The sequence below is a fragment of the Mustela putorius genome, unplaced genomic scaffold (assembly GCF_011764305.1).
Source record: "Mustela putorius furo isolate JIRA1106 unplaced genomic scaffold, ASM1176430v1.1 tig00003853_pilon_pilon_pilon, whole genome shotgun sequence".
NCBI classification, from domain to species: Eukaryota; Metazoa; Chordata; class Mammalia; order Carnivora; family Mustelidae; genus Mustela; species Mustela putorius.
Window position 1 is genome coordinate 64,468,469 of NW_025422005.1, and position 17,117 is coordinate 64,485,585.

The 17,117-nt window shown below is 35.7% G+C and overlaps 1 protein-coding gene across 9 annotated transcripts in view; it reads right to left on the reverse strand.

Moving 5' to 3' along the window:
* The window catches only part of ZZZ3 (zinc finger ZZ-type containing 3), a 120,251-nt gene that overhangs the window by 55,536 nt on the left and 47,598 nt on the right, over positions 1 to 17,117 (reverse strand). For 3 of the 9 annotated variants that reach the window (XM_045064733.1, XM_045064736.1, XM_045064735.1), the window contains 4 exons: positions 10,295 to 10,429; positions 10,150 to 10,215; positions 8,363 to 8,516; positions 1,755 to 3,310 (listed from right to left, as the gene is read on the reverse strand). The exons of 1 other annotated variant lie outside the window; for it this stretch is intronic. In XM_045064733.1, coding sequence (XP_044920668.1) covers positions 1,755 to 3,259 — 1,505 coding nt within the window. In that variant the 5' untranslated portion in view covers positions 3,260 to 3,310; positions 8,363 to 8,516; positions 10,150 to 10,215; positions 10,295 to 10,429. Of the gene's footprint in view, positions 1 to 1,754; positions 3,311 to 8,362; positions 8,517 to 10,149; positions 10,216 to 10,294; positions 10,430 to 17,117 lie in introns of those variants that run through there. 5 more of the 9 variants (XM_045064734.1, XM_004758164.3, XM_013059232.2 and 2 more) reach the window with 4 other exon arrangements.

Here is a 17,117-nt window from a genome sequence, read left to right on the forward strand (position 1 = left end):
TCTGTCTGTCAAATAAATAATAAAATCTTAAAAAAAAAAAAAAAAAGAATATGGAACGTCATTCTTTAAATGTTACGGCCACTATATTTAGACAATTATTTCATAGGTTTGTCATCCTTAGGAACGATCATCAGGAGAGCTCAAGCAAAAAAAGTAAAACAATGAATTAACGGGAAAATATTTCCCATCAATATACCAGCTAGGCCTTAAGAGAGCATCTCTTTTGCCAAAGTAACAATAAAAGGAAGAGAATAGACATAACGACTACCATTTTATAAAAATGCACACTTCTTGAGTTCTTGGTTTTTCTCTAACATATATTCTGCTTCTTTTGCCTGCAGATAAGCAACTCTGTTTTTAAAAACTGATGCTTAATAGTAATGGTAAGAACTCTATCTACCTGAAATTGGAAAAACTTCACTTATTCATTTATTGAGTTTCTATCTCAAATTGGATTTCAAATATTTCAAATATATAAAAATGCTAACCATTCTACAAAAATAAATGAATAAAATGCTGATAAAATGACCTCTCTACTAAACCAAATATTAAAATACCATTTTTTTTTAAAAAGGAAATTTTTCAGAGAAGAAACATATGCTAAAAGGCCACCAAATTATCATATACAAATCTGATCTATAATGCATGGCAAAAAATTATTATGGTCCACAACTAAGATTTGATACTTTGTGATCTGATACATACCAGATCTGGCAACTGTCACAAGAACATTACAAAGTTTCCTTAAATCGGTGTTTTTACACAGCCTATAAAATCTGTGCCAGTAATTCAAAAGCTCACTTTGTAGGAATAAAGGTGATTAACTCATGTATGTCTTTTACTGTTGCTGATCACAGTATTCATAATAAACCCTGTTCACTGTTCATTAACCTTCTATTCAGGATTACTCAGAGTTAGCTCCAATTCATTTGTGTTACTACCCAGAATACTTAAAGCAAATCTAAGTAAAACTGTGATAAATTTGGACACTCTATTTTTAAAAAGTACCTTCATTACAAAGATTAAGAAATGACAGCACTTTAAAATAGCCTCCCCTTGTAATTTAGAATCAGGAGAAAGTTGTCCCAAATGCTTTAAGTAAACTCTAGAGCAGACTGTAACTCTTGCTAATGTGCTAATTACAATAAACAATTACCCATCATAGTTTTAACAGTAATATCAATTTCTGCAAATCACGAAAGTCAAAGATAATGCATAAAGTACATTATCTTAAATCAAAAGTTTTAATGAGAAATTAGATAAGTAACTAAGATAAAAGTGTATTTCTAACCTGCCAGATTTCCCTTATCTATATGATGTCTAAGCACTCGATAATGGTTTTACACTGTCTGGAAGGCACAGACATTTCATAAAACTCTGCAACTATAAATTCAAAGTGTACTGTGATACCTAAAGATGTTTCCATTTTATAAATTAACTGAAATGGTATTAAAGTTATTAATGAAAACACCATCAACCATGTTTCCACGTGTCTTTTCTAATTGAGATGTGTGAAATATCAAAACTAGAAAACCATATTGCCATTGAGAAGAGTAATAAAGCTGAGTTTTAAAGTCTTTCCTTTTTTTGGAGTTTAAGAGTTGAGATAATCATTATGTTAAACCTAAAATTTCAGCTAAAGCATTAATCTTAGCTATAATAAAAATGCTATGAATAGACATTTATGAACAGATACTGAAAACGTGGGGAATAATAAACAAAGCAGAATTCATGGTTACCATATTTACACATACTCTTTGTTGTGTTTCAGTGCCACATGATCTGATTCAAAGTAATAAACATCAGGATCATCTTCTTCTTCTTCTGCATTGTGCGGATTGGCACTCTCTTTGGCAGATGGCAAATGTCCAATATTAAGTCTTGCCTCTGAGGGTGGCTTACTTAGTCCTTCACTCCCATAATTTTCGGAGTCACAAAATATTCCTCTTTCATTCTGAGTAATTTCATCAGGATTTGTGGGAGATTCACTTATGTTATCACTAACAGTTGCGTTTGTTTCATTGGGACTAAGATTATTCTCCTCAAATTGTCCATTTTCTCTGCAAGGAGAACTGTTTTTAGTGGGACTACCTCTGGTAGGGGCCGCCCTTCGTGGTGAAGTTCTCAGAGTATATCGATGTTCTTGAGGTTCTGATAAAGACATCATTTGAGCTGAAACACAGTCTAGAACAGAAGATGATTCTGGTTCTCCAGAGACTGGCATATTCTCAAGACTTGTGTCCAGGGCGTTACTGGTGTTTTCATTACACTGCTCTTTTGAGGCACTGCTATCTCCCACCACATCTACTTCCTCCTCAGAATCCCTTAAGGATGACTGAATTTCAGAAAAGGGGCCTGTAGCTGGCTCAGTAGTCAGCTGATTAACATGTTCCACAGGCAGGCAGGCAGTTACTATTTTGTGGTCCTCCAACTTGACCTGCACTTCTGAATTTGTGCAAGGCACGTTATGGTCTATATAACTGTCCTCCTTCCTACTATCAAGGAACATTGAAGTGTGGGTATCCGAATCCCCATTTTCAGCTACTGACTTTTCCTGCAACACATATGAACCAGTGCTATTTTGTTTAGTGTTCCCATCAGGCTGACAGTCATCACAGTTTATAACAGCTGAATCACTGTCATCAACACCATTGACAGCCAAATAGCCTGTGATTTCTTCAACTACTGCAGAATTAAGTGGCCCTTCCTCACTGACATTCACCTTTTTAATTTCCCTTTTCTCACAATCATCCAGTATAAGACATCGACAAGCTCGTTTAGTCCCTTGAAAATCTGCATCATTGTCCACTACTGTATTCCTCTGTTCTACTGACTCTTTGTCTGATTTTATAGGTGAATCTTCTTCTGAACTGTTTGGTGCTTCAGATCTAAGACAACGCTTAATTCTTTTTAAAACTGGTGAAACAGGTTCTGTTTGCCTTCTCTCACAATTTTCTACAGCCTGCCTTTCTACGTTATCTTTTTCTGAAGAAGAAAGTCCTCTTTTCCTAGGGCTTACCCATGATTCTCGAGTACTTTGCTGTTTTAAATCAGTAGTTCTTCCATTATTATTTCCTTTCTGAATCTGCACAGGCTCTGGTCTCTTCTTTGGTGATCTTGATCGTACTTGAGAATGAGAAGAGATTTCTTCAGGGTGAGCAATGCTACGATTCCTTAAAGTTCTACCACAAAAAGATTCATCCAAGCCGTTTAACCCCACTGTTGATCTTGTAACACGAGTAGATCGGGAAGCAGCCATACTATGGCAAGTCCCTACAATACGGTCATCATGATCCACTCATTGGGAAACCTTCAAAAATGTAAACAAAATAATGAGAAAAAGGTAATAGTTAATATACCTAAAACAAAAGCATAAAGCTATTAACTTTTAAATCCAAGTATAGCCAATATTAATAAATAACATGATATAATTTCTTTTATAAATATTTCTAAAAATGATATTAATAATAGCTAACAATTATATGACACTTAATATGTTCCAGGAATTGTTCTATATGCTTTACATACATTAACTCACTTAAGTCTCACAACAATTAAGAAAACTGCTATTACCATCCTTACTTTACAAATGAGGAGGGTGAAGTATCTGTATCTTTTAAGTAATCTGTCCAAAGCCACACACTTAAGTGGCAGGGCAGGGCTCTACAGACCATGCCCTTAACCTGCCTCAGACACACAGGCACAAAGGTCCCAGAAAAGACTTCCCTGAAAGACAGGATTTCATCTTGGTTATTAAAAGAATACCCTTGAATTTTTATAGCAGTTATCACAAAAACTATCCCAATCATTTCTTATGTTTTCTCAAAATATTCCTGGGAGGTAAAGTGGTAGGCTCTGCTTTTCTTAATTCGCTCTTACTAAAATGAGTTTTTGGCCAAATCCTTTGGTAACAAACTATGTGACATCCAAACAATTTCAGCTGCAGTAGAATTTTTGTCATCAAGCAGATTAATAGATATCACAACCCTAGCTTGCAAGTGTTAAAGCAAAACAAAGCAAACCCAAATCATCCTAGTCTCTAGAAGTACAAGAAGTACAGCCAATTGAAAGGAAGTATCCTGAAGAGGATGGAAGAAAAAGGAAAAGAAGCCCCCAAAGTAAGTATGACATCTAAGAAATCAGGACTACATGTATAACCCCATCCTCTCCTTTGAACCCCTGTATATATGTATATGCCACAATTTTAACACATGTTGGGAGATGAACTGGTTTTCTCGTGTGGATGTTTGGTGTTTCTAAGATAGAAATGCAAGGGAAATTGAAAAATGCCCCGACTGGTCGATCCATCTGGACAAACTCTGAGTGGTTATTATTTTCCAAAGGTTCTCCCATAAAGCAAAATAAAGGCGTTATTAACATTTCCAGTACCCATTCTTCTCTTCCTCTTCTGTTTAGCTTCACAAGACAGTTTGTCACTTCACTACTTAACTTCCAAATGGGGTCCAGGATAGAGAAAGAGGCTAACAATGGCTGTTGGTAGTTTCATACTAGGTAGTTTCATAGTACCCCCCCACCTCCCTCTACCATGCTTCCCATAGTCTCCTTCTCATATAAACCCTCCAAATGCCATTCTACCCCTCCCCTGCAAACCAAATATAATCTCTCCTTTGCCTCAACTAGATGTGTCTAACAGTAGAAAGGTTATGAAGAACTACAGAAGCCATAGCAACACACTGCCACACATAAAGAAAAGAAAAGGGAATTGTCGTCTTCTTTCTGCCTGCTGACAAATGAATTTAAGCTTCCTAAAATATACGTACATTGATTTAGTCTTGTTTCAGAGTAAGGCATACTTTTCAATTTTAATTAACAATGTTTGAAAATCTTACAAGACTCACAAACTATCCCTGGGATTAGATTATGATAATCTGTCCTAGAGAATGCCATAGCCATCTCATGAACAAGTACAGGATACCAATCAGAGGTATGAAATACATTTCATATAGTAAACTTTTACTATTTGGGGATCATTGGAGGCACATGACTTGTAATTCTCTTTTGCTTAAATCTTGTCATGAAGATTGCAGCCCATTTTAAATCACAGGTAATAAATACTGAAGGTCCCATAAATACCCACTTTTAATTACAAAAACTATAAGCTAAATTTCAAATGCTATTTTTAAAAAGCACAAGCTAAAAATTACTAAAATCAGTTTATTTGTTTCAGATACCCAAATCTGTAACTCTCAAATTTGAAGATTACCGATTTTTAAATATTAATTACCTATGTAGACAAAAGAAACATAATTTTTAAGCTTTCCTTACAAAATCTAATGCAAACAGTTCATGTTAATTTAATTATATTCATAATTTATTATTCAAAACTGATTATGTTTATAATTTATGATTCAAAAATAATACTAGCAATAGTAATATTTTATAAACACAAAAAAATAATCTCTCTACTTTTTAAAAAAAGACTTTATTTATTTGACAGACAGATCACAGGTAGGCAAACAGGCAGGCAGAGAGAGAGGAAGGGAAGCAGACTCCCCTGTTGAGCAGAGAGCCTGATGCAGGGCTCAATCCCAGGACCCTGGAATCATGACCTGAGCCAAAGGCAGAGGCTTTAACCCACTGAGCCACCCAGGCGTCCCTTAATCTTTACTTTTTAAAATGTGGTGCCAATTAAGGGTATTTAAACCTCAAAGGATTGCAGTAACAGGCACCCCCAGCCCTTCTTTCCTTTCCTACCAATCTAAATGAAAGCAAAATCTCTGCCTTGTCATTATTAATAAAATAAACCTATTATTATTAGTTACTTGTAATGAATACATACATAGTATGAATACTTACAAAGATTACATAGTATGTATTATATACATATAATACATATATACATATAATACTATTACATAGTATTATACACGTATACATAATATATGTAATTATAAAACACTACTTACAATGAGGGCCTATTTCTTCACTATTCCAGTGATCAAAACACTAATATGAAAGATGAAACCTCTTTTTGTTTCTTCTGATCCCTAAAAAGCATTTTTATTCTATTCATCAACCATAGTAAAGTCCATTTTAGTTAAAGTTCTCAAATCCTATGCTACTGAGCCATATTTAAAGCAAACCTGTTTTATACAAGGACCGGCCCTTTTGGTACCTCAAACTCTCACAAGTCAAAGTGTGGCCTGAAAAACCAGCATCATGGCATCCCTTGGAAGCTTGTTGGAGATGCAGAATATCATTGCCCCAGACCTACCAATTAATCAGATTCCCATGTGATTTATTTGCCTATCAGGATTTGAGAAGCACAGACTCAGACAGAATTCTTTAAAAATAATATAGTCATCAGGTTCAAACTAAATTAGACCTATTTATAATATATCCTTTAATTCATTATTTGATTCTAGTAATAAAAATGTATAAATAAAACCATGAGTGCTCTGGCTTAAGTAGTACCAAAAAGAGGACTCAATCTCTTGCCTGACAATAACACTGCATGTGCTTAAGGCAATAAATTGATAAAAAATTCTGAAAATTAAATGAAATTTAAACACTCTTCCCTCTGAGGTTGTTTTCTTCTGTTCTAACCTTTTTCTTCATCTTTTCTACTTTGAATAGGCATATATAAAGGCACACATTTTCTGCAGTTATCTAATAAATCGAGTGCAAATTTCAGTTACCAAAAAGGGACTAAAACGGTCTTGATTATCACAACCAAATCTCAATGTTGTTTTGCCATGCTTAGCTAAGTATTATAGACTAAAGTAGTTGTTCTCCTCGTTTTAGCTGCATAATACAGTTACTGAAGAAATTCAGTGAAGAGGTTTGGAGCACAAAATTATATTCCTACTAAAAATTAAATTACTAAGGGAACTTACTTACAAACTAAGTATCTCAGAAAATACCCTTTTTAGTTAACTAAATAGGAGACACGTGGTGAAAAGCTTAGCCAGCACCCACTCTAAATCGGAATTAAGGGAATAATCACTCTAATTTCGGAATTAAGGGAAACTGTTAGTTAACATATTCATATGGCAAAATGCAATCTAGCAACTAGAATGAAGTTTTTCCTACATGTTATATACATCAACTAATGAATATGGCACTTCCTAAAACAGAAGAGAATATGACCAACCAATCACAAAAATTAAATAGAGTCCCTTCCTTTCTTCTCCACCCTCGTAAGTTTTCCTCCTACTGGAGTGCACATCAAGGACAGTCAACCAAATTTCAACCTGTCTATTCATATTAAGCTCCAAATCTTACCTATAATTCTAATATCTCACCCATGCTGTCAAACTATCCTCCCCCAAATCTGACTCTACCTTTACCTCAAATCTAACTGCAGGATTCTAAAACAGTATCAGCTGTATTTCAGACCATAAATGTCCAGCCCCTGGGACTCCATCTGCAGAACTGCATCAATATGAACTAACAGGAAGAAAACTAAAATGGCCCACCTAATAAAACACTACTCCAGCTATCGCCTTTACCTATGAGAAAGAAATCTCAAAAAGATTTTTCAAAAATAATGCCTATAACCTTTTGCTCCACTATAATTACCAAAGTAGTATAATTTATTTTGGGGACTGAGAGACTGGCAATCATCCATTAACATCAACCTTTTGGCAATATTTATTATCACAATATTTAGTTTTATTAATTGAACAATTTTTTGGAAACTGGTCATGATACCATATCAAACCAAAGCGAAAAGCAAAAAGAGCAAGAGCGACTGGAAAAGTGTTACCAATATGATTCTTCTACCTAGAACATAAACATGAGTTGCTTAGTAACGGTTCAGACTATTCTTGTCATACAGTTCTTTTAAGTCAAATTTCTTTAGCTGAGCAATTACCACTATCAGGTTAAAAGTAGGAGGGTGAAACGTAGGGACCCACCGATGCAATTCAAGTTAAAAGTTCTTAATATTTGTGTTTTGAAGCTGTGAATTCTACTATGTACTGCCTTATATAAAGGGATCTCTTTTTTCTTCCCCATTAAGAGAGACAGATACATGATAGATAAGTGACACAGACAGATACACAAAATGCTGAATGAATGCATACTTTGAAAGAAAATTGGGGAGAAGCAGAAAGTCAAGGAATTTCATAATGCCCCTTCAATCAAAAATACCTACAGTGTCAAGGATAATGCTCTAGAGATTCCGACATACTTAGTCACTTCATTTATATCCCTATTGGGAAGAGTGGGAAAATATTTCATCCCTAACCCATTCCCTACAGCTCCACACTCCTATGAACTGCCAGACAGACTGCATAATATGCATACAGAAGAAAGTATAGAAATATAACAAGTTAACCCTCCCACAAAAAATATCAAACTACAGTTGTCTTCACTACTGCAAAACTAAATAACTTACCTGTACAACCAAAGATCTATCATTGTGGAAATATTATCTCTTTTCCTTATATCCTGAAGGAGTTGAAGCTACGATCTAGAATAGAGCTTAAGCATCAGGGTTTCAGACTCTCAGCTTCAGCCATGGAGAATACTAGAACCTCCTAAATTCCTTTCTTTAAAATAAAATAATAAAAAAAAAATTAAAGAAACAAATTAACTTATGCTAACAAATTTACCTCTTCTATAAGAGGAAACAGCAGAAAACAGAATATCTATTCATAGTAACATCTCTGATACTTCTTAGGAACTCTGTAGCCTCAGAGATACCAAGAAACTAGAAAATGATGTTTAAAAACCAACAAAAACAAACCAAAAAGACCTTGAAATATATTGAATCCTCCCAACAACTCATTATTAGTTTGCATCAAAATGTGGCTCCATTCTTCTCTGGAGTCTACGAGCGTTATCTTTTTGAAGTGACCCCAAGACTGCCTTTGATAAAAATTTCTCATACAGAATTTATAATCTCTTACTCTTTTCTAGAGGCCTTCCCAAACCTTGGCCCTTAAGTATTCAAAACTGGGGACTGAACAACAAAAATAAATTATGCACACCAAAGAATCAACTAAGTCTTCAAATATCTATATGATAACCCTGATGATTACTAAAGTGCCTTAAGACTCTATAATGAAGAAAATGTTCTATTATTTTTGTATATGGATTTTTAACTAGGACAAAAACAATACGGATTTTGTTGGCCAGATATTTTAATTAATCTAAGTGTACTCCATTTCTTGGACAGTCTTGTTAGCTAAGAGTTTTACTTTATGATAATGTATATATGATATCCTTTTCAGAGTATCTTGCTAAATGGTTAAGTGCCCATTTGGAAACAAGAAGGAATACCAGGAAAAAGACTAGTAATGTTTATGATGCAGACAATCACTTTATTATATTCTAAAAGATTTTCACAGTGAAGGATTAAAATTTTAAAACTGATGCAGTTAACAAACATTGTGAACTAGAGTTACTGCCTAGTAAAAATAAACAATTTTAGTCAGCTAGATCGGTAATAATATCTAGTATCAAGAGATGCAATCTCTCACAAATATGGCCTATAAATTCTTGAAAAACACAAGGTAGGGAAATTGTCTAAATAAAATAATACTACATTAAGAAATATTCTAAACTGGGGCACCTGGGTGGCTCAGTGGGTTAAGCCGCTGCCTTCGGCTCAGGTCATGATCTCAGAGTCCTGGGATCGAGTCCCGCATCGGGCTCTCTGCTCAGCGGAGAGCCTGCTTCCCTCTCTCTCTCTCTGCCTGCCTCTCCATCTACTTGTGATTTCTCTCTGTCAAATAAATAAATAAAATCTTTAAAAAAAAAAAAAAAAAAAAAAAAAAAAAAAAAAAAAAAAAAAAAGAAATATTCTAAACTAATATAAGGAGGGTGCACAGTGAAAACATGATCCTACAAAAAGTACCCTTGACTTGAAAATTCACTTATCTTACAACAAAGATTCCAACTGCCAACTCCTTAATACCCAACCTCAAAAGCCTTTCACAAACAAGGCAAAATATTACCTTCTATAGTGTGTGGTGGGGGTGGCAAACATCAGGGGCAGAGGATCCAAAATTTAAGATGTGTCTCTGAGTACACATGGACATGCCCTTTCTAGCACTTTATTCCATTTCCAGTTGGCCACCTCCTACCCATTGTGGATTGGGTTTACTAAAGGAACCTCACTCATGATATTTACCAAGCAAGAGTATCTGCAACTGCCATTTTCACAGAACTGATACTTACAGCTGAGTTCTACCAGTATTAAGATAGACAGGATCACCCAGATGTTTTTCTTAAAAGCCTGATACACTGAAAAAGAAACTCTAGTCAATTACTTCTACTAACTAAAGCCCACTTGGCCTTAATTAAGATTACATTTTTTTCTTACCTTTTTAAAAGTGTTTCTCGCCTAGTATTTGATCCCCAAGCGTCTGTATTTATCTGTCATCACTGTTACTGTCCATGTTACATTGAGACTTCAGGTATTAATTATTTATATGGTTGTACTAGCACAACTTGATATCTGTGAAGGGAAACCACAATATAGTCACTATGGATGTGTTACTCTTTACAGATATGTGGACAAAAGTGGTATTTCTAAATACTTAGATAACACCCTGCATTCTCTACTAAGCCGCACAAATAATTCCTTATATTAGGCTACAGAATCTGTGCTATCTTCAACAGACTAAGATGATTTGTTAATACTCTTACAAATGCTTCTCAGAGTACCCACATAAAATGTTTCAAGATTTAATTCTAAATTAAAATTCTTAGAAATTTGAGAGCTCCATAGATTCCTTCTCTGACTCCCAATGTAGACAGAGCTCATTTTCCAGATGGCTGTAACTGCTCAGGCATTAACAGAAAAGTATTTTGTGTGTGTGTGTTTTACAATATTAGGGAATAAATATATAATGGTTAAAAATGCAGTAAAAAAGATCATGACTTTTCTTAAATGTGACTTTAAAACATTCCATGTTTTTAAAGTAATGATTTTGTCTTATTTAGATTATCCCTCTATGAATCATTTGTGAACATTATTTTGGCAGTAAAAAGAAGATAAATATGATGAAATAAATCAAGATGAAGCTATCCAAATGTTCCCTAAAAGTAAGCTTCTTAAAAATATAACATGGCTATAGATTACAACTCTGAGAAACACAACAATGTGCCCATAATCATGACCGAAAGCATTATATAAAACTTTAAGTCATTTCAACCAATTTATTAGTAGAAAAGTGAGCTACTAAAAAAACTCATTCATATGTATCACAGAAACATAAGAATGGCATTCTAAAAATGATTTACCATTGTGTGCCATTCTAAATTCCTATATAATAAAAAGAAAATGCATAGAAATGCAGATAGCTGGAGTGCCCTTGGGTGGCTCATTTGGTCAGATGTCCAACTCTTGATTTTGGTTCATATCATGATCTCAGGGTCTTGAGATCAAGTCCCAAGTTGGGCTTCATGCTGGGCATGACACCTGTTTGAGATTCTCTTTCTCCCTCTTCCTCTGCCCCTCCCATACTTGTGTGGGCATGTGAGCACATTCTCTGTCTCTCAAAAATGGAAGGAAGGAAGGAAAGAGATAGATAGCCTTACACCTGTTTGTGAATAAAATCTGATGATAATGGAGTTGTCAACCTGCCAGATCTTACCCGCGAAAAGTTTCATTATACCAGAGTAGAAACTAATATAATGTTTTATCAATTATGTTTCAATTAAAGAAAAAAAAACCACAAGAGAACAAGACAATAGTGTTTAAGAAATACTGATATCTATCACCAAGTATTTAAAACAAGTCTATTCATTTGTTTACAAATGTTAAACAATGCCATAAAAAATTAACACTATCAATGTAAACACTAAAATCTTAAGTATTCCTAAGCTTAAAAGTTGCTATAAATTCTTTTGTAACAAGCAAATTAAACTAGCCCAAATTCTTATATTCCTTACACTGCATTCTTTGTTTCCTTCACTATACATTTCAAATGGGGCAGATAAACTAGTTCAATTTGTGACAACTACAGTAATTTTCTTTTTCAATTATTTAACTATAGTAACTTTCAGAAATTTAAAAAACTTAGCTATTTTGTCTTTTAAAAGCATACAAAATAGATAACAAACCATTTAAATCCTATTTCTAAGGCCTTCGTATTTATTCCTTGCTACAGAACTTCACTTGTTTTCACATACTAATAAAATCAACAGACTATTCAAGAATTCCAAAGGCAAATCCAAAACCAATCTTGACTGAAAAGAATTACTTTTCCTACTATTTGCAGTCTAACACTGGTGCTACTGTGTTAAATAGATTACGAGATCTAAGATTCATGGCACATATGAAATCACTTCAAAAGACTACAGAAAATCCCACTAGAAAATATTACCAGTTCTACTGATAAAACAAAGTTATAAGCTACACAGCAAAATAAAAACTGTGACATCTAAGCTAAATGCAACCTAAATTATAAAACACCGAAATTTTTTTTTAGTTTTATAGAACCTTGGAAAACACTGAAAACAAAAGTTATATATAGACTCATATTAGTACACAATTCTTCACTGTTAAAATGAAGATACTGAATTGTGCACTATACCCTGTCTTTAAATAATTTTAAAAGAAACAGACAAGGACAGAGGCGTCTGGGTGGCTCAGTGGGTCCTGGGATCGAGCCCTGCATCAGGCTCTCTGCTCGGCAGGGAGCCTGCTTCTTCCCTCTCTCCCTGCCTGCCTCTCTGCCTACTTGTGATCTCTCTCTATCAAATAAATAAATAAAATATTTTTTAAAAATTAAAAAAAAAAAACAGACAAGGACATTCAAAGGTGAGTGTAGAAAGCATTAAGATAACGATGGTCAGGGGCAGAAACACCTTTGCTAGATAATTAAACTTATCATTTGCTACAGAGAACTAAACTGAATATTTGGTGCAAAGTATAATAAAAAAAGAGCACTTTCCTGGCTCCCTAAGTTGTTTGGAACCATGGTTTCAGTGTCTTGGACACCTTCAAAAGACTTTAGAGATGAGCCTATATCTCACGGTCAACACAAAGGTAGCAGAAGCATCAGGTTTGATAGAAGGAGAAAGAAACATGATTCCCTATCATCAAAATTAACTAACAACTATCTGACCATGAATAAGCCACTTGGCTCTTCTGTGCTTCATTTCCTCATCTATAAAACAGGAGTACTTCTCAGGGTTACTCTGAAGTTCAGAGAGACTATGTCTGTGAAGTACTTTAGCTTAGTGGTTTTCAAACACTACTTACTGTGCCTAAGGAATTCCTGCACCCTACCACCCCAGAAATTCACATTCAGTCGAGTTCTGGATATGCATGCATAAATCTGTATCTTTAGTTAAGTACTTCAGGTCATTGCAAAGTAGGGGTTGTAGGGGCTCCCCAAGGATATGGATCATACTTTGAAAAAAGTTATTTCAGCTTCTTCTGAAGCATTAGTGTTCATAAGCATTACCTAGGTACCTGTTTAAAATGCAAATTTCTGGGGGTGCCTGGCTAGTTCAGTCAATGGAGCAAGTGACTCGATCTCAGAGTTGTGAGTTCAAGCCCCACGTTAATGGTAGAGACTACTTAAAAATAAAACTTTTAGGGACACTTGGGTGACTCAGTTAACAGTCAGACTCTTTCAGCCCAGGTTAGATCTCAGAGTTGTGGGGTTGAGCCCTATGCCAAGTTCTGCACTCAGCAGGGAGTCTGCTTGAGATTCTTTCTCCCTCTCCTCTGCCCCTTTGCACCTGCTTGAGTGTGTTCTAAAACAAACAAATAAATCTTTTTAATAAATAAATAGAATCTTTAAATAAAATAAACTGGAAATTTCTAAGCCTCATCCTTAGAAATTCAGATTCAATAAACTTGGGGTAGGGCACAGAATCTTCATTTTATCAAACACCACAGGTGACTCAGATGCAAACAGTTCATATCCATCCTTTTAGAAACCCTATACTAGATACTTCCCCCTACATATTTCCCATATTGTCCTCCACCTCTGTAGTTATCAACATCGAAGACCAACCTTAGGCTTTCATCATTCACTTTAACTAACTTACCTGACATGTAACTGGTCCTTCTACTTTAAGTCTCATCCCTTACAAATGCATGTTCTACAGAATGATCTAAAATGCACACCTATGTCTCTCTCCTAACTAAAATGCTTCCAACAGACTTCCACTTCTGGCCAAGACAAAGTAACAGGAATGAGATTTATGTTGCCACCCAAAACAATGAAAAACAACTAAAATTCGGGACAATAGACACTGGAAACCAGACAATGTAACCCAGGATAATGGTCAATGAAAGAGGAGAAACAAATGATAATTGCTTGAGCTTACTGATGCGAAAGTTTCCAGACTACAGAGTGTGGAGGGTAATCAAATCTCCCTGAGTTAAAAAGATGAACTGAGTAGTTTGGGGAGGCCAAAGTAACTACGGTTTCCAGAACATCAGAAGATCTGCAGAAACTCCCCTCAAGTCTAACCCAAGTACTGATCAGTGTGCATGTCCAAGGCCTGCAAAAGGCCTGGAAAAACATCCATAAGGAATACAGAGAATGATATCCACAGCCAGGGGTATGCTGGAAAATTTTTAACAACCAGGAGCAGTTAGTTGTTTGTAGTTACTGGTTTACAGGATTACCAATGTCCATGGTATGAATATTCCCACCTGCAGCAATTTCAAGCTATTAACTATCACTTAGGGCTAAGTTAGAAAAAGATGCATGGTAGCACATCAAACATTATCTAGTATTTCTACCACAGAGCTATAACAGATGTAAATTATCACCTGTGCATAAAAACCATAACATGTAATAATAGAATACTGAGGTAATGAGCTTTGAGGTATCATCCTTTGTTCTCAATATAACTGATTAAATAATAAGCACATATAATTTAATTCTATTAAGAATTAAACCAGCTCAGGGGCTCCTGGCTGGTTTAGTCAGTGGAACAGGCAACTCTAGATTTCAGGGTTCTGGGTTTAAGCCCCAAGATGGGTGTAGAGTTTATTTAAAAATAAAATCTCAAAAAAAAAAAAAAAAAAGAAGAAGAAGAAGAATTTAACCACCCCAGAAACTTCCTAACATTTTAACAAACAGCCCTCACAAGCTCCAGCATACCACTGACGATGACTCACACTGCCCACAGCAATGGTCTGTATACCTTCTGGCTAGAGCAGAAAACCTTCCAATTCACAGAATATCAAATACAGTGCTCAGAGGGGCAATGCCTTAGTAGTGGGGTAAAATGAGTTCTAAAGACCACTCTGGTCCCACCTAACAGAATTTTTTAAAAGCCTAAAAATAATAATAATAAAGCCATTTCCAAGGAACTTAACTGTGTCTCAAAACAAACCTCAAGAATATTCATAGTAATATAAAAATTTCAGCACCGAACAAGGTAAAATTGACAATGCCTGGCATCCAATAAAAAATCAGCAGACGGGGCGCCTGGGTGGCTCAGTGGGTTAAGCCTCTGCCTTCGGCTCAGGTCATGATCTCAGGGTCCTGGGATCGAGTCCCACATCGGGCTCTCTGCTCAGCAGGGGGCCTGCTTCCCTTCCTCTCTCCTACTGTGATCTCTCTCTGTCAAATTAAAAAAAAAAAAAAAAATCAGCAGACAGGGGCGCCTGGGTGGCTCAGTGGGTTGAGCCTCTGCCTTTGGCTCAGGTCATGATCTCACCGTCCTGGGATCAAGCCCATATCGGTCCCTCTGCTCAGCAGGGAGCCTGCTTCCCCCCCCCCCCGCCCCGCTGCCTCCCTGTTTACTTGTGAGCTCTTTCTAATAAATAAATAAAATCTTTAAAAAAAAAATCAGCAGAGAGTGTCTTTAGATAGCCCTGTCCTGGTGGTATTTTCAATAGCCACTTAACCTTGCCTAGTACAGTATGGGGGTTGTAAACTAGCATGGAACCTTAAAGCAGGTTCTTGTTGGTGCACAGCACAAATTAGTTATATATTGGGATGGTAACGTTTCATCTTCAGTTGTCTCTGATGCAGCTCTACGAAATAGTTGTTGCTCTGTTAACAGAATACCACTCTGTAATTGCAAAGAAAAAAAAACGTTGCAGCTGTTCCGTTGACATTCTGGGTGCTTCTAAGTAAATACCTTTTTTTTTTTTTTTTTTTTTTTAAAGATTTTATTTATTTATTTGACAGAGAGAAATCACAAGCAGATGGAGAGGCAGGCAGAGAGAGAGGAAGGCAGAGAGGGAGGAAGGGAAGCAGGCTCCCTGCTGAGCAGAGAGCCCGATGTGGGACTCGATCCCAGGACCCTGAGATCATGACCTGAGCCGAAGGCAGCGGCTTAACCCACTGAGCCACCCAGGCGCCCGTAAATACCTTTTTTTAATTAGTATTATTGTCCTTTTCATAGGTCTAAAATTTTTCTTCTTAAAGGGAAGATAGTCTTTTGCTTTTGCACATTTTGGATCACATGGATTATTACAGTGTTTATCTTTTCAGATAGTAGCTGATAAAAAACTTTTGTTTGCACCCTGCATACTCATGATGAGGGTAATAAAAGTTGAAATGAGACAGTTTTCATCCATAACTGAAACTCAAATCTTGATCGACTGATACCAGATCTCACATAGCCCAGTCACATTTATAAAGTGAAGAGCAATAAGTCTAATCACAGCATAGGATCAGTAGAATCAAACATTTTGAAAAGTCTGTCTTGAAGGACTAAGAGAAAAGTATGTTCTAATCCTTACATGAGGACTCTACATTCCTTAACTCCCATTACCATGTAATGGCAGTTATATTTGCAGTTCCCACATTAAAGAAGACATGAGAATGTATCCCAAAAGCGTGGGCTTAAAATAAGCTGCCGTATTAAATTTTTTGTTGACATTAGTCCCAGCAAAGGGTCTGGAAAAAAAGCGGGGGGGTGGGGGGGTGGGGGTGGGAGCTGGCTGTAAATAAATGTCTTCTATTTATCTGAATACGGATTTCTTAGGAAACCTGACTTTCATTAAAGGTATTTTTAATTAATTGGGCCAACTTATAAAATGTATGCCACATTTAAAATCAGGTGTATTTTCTTATATTACAGTTTGCTCATTTATGTAAGTCAAATAGACCTAAAGGAAGAAGACACATAAAACTTGGTATTTCAGTATGAGTTACCTGACTTGAATTTGATTTTTCTTTACAAAACCCTAACTAATTCATCAGACTCATGCTTAT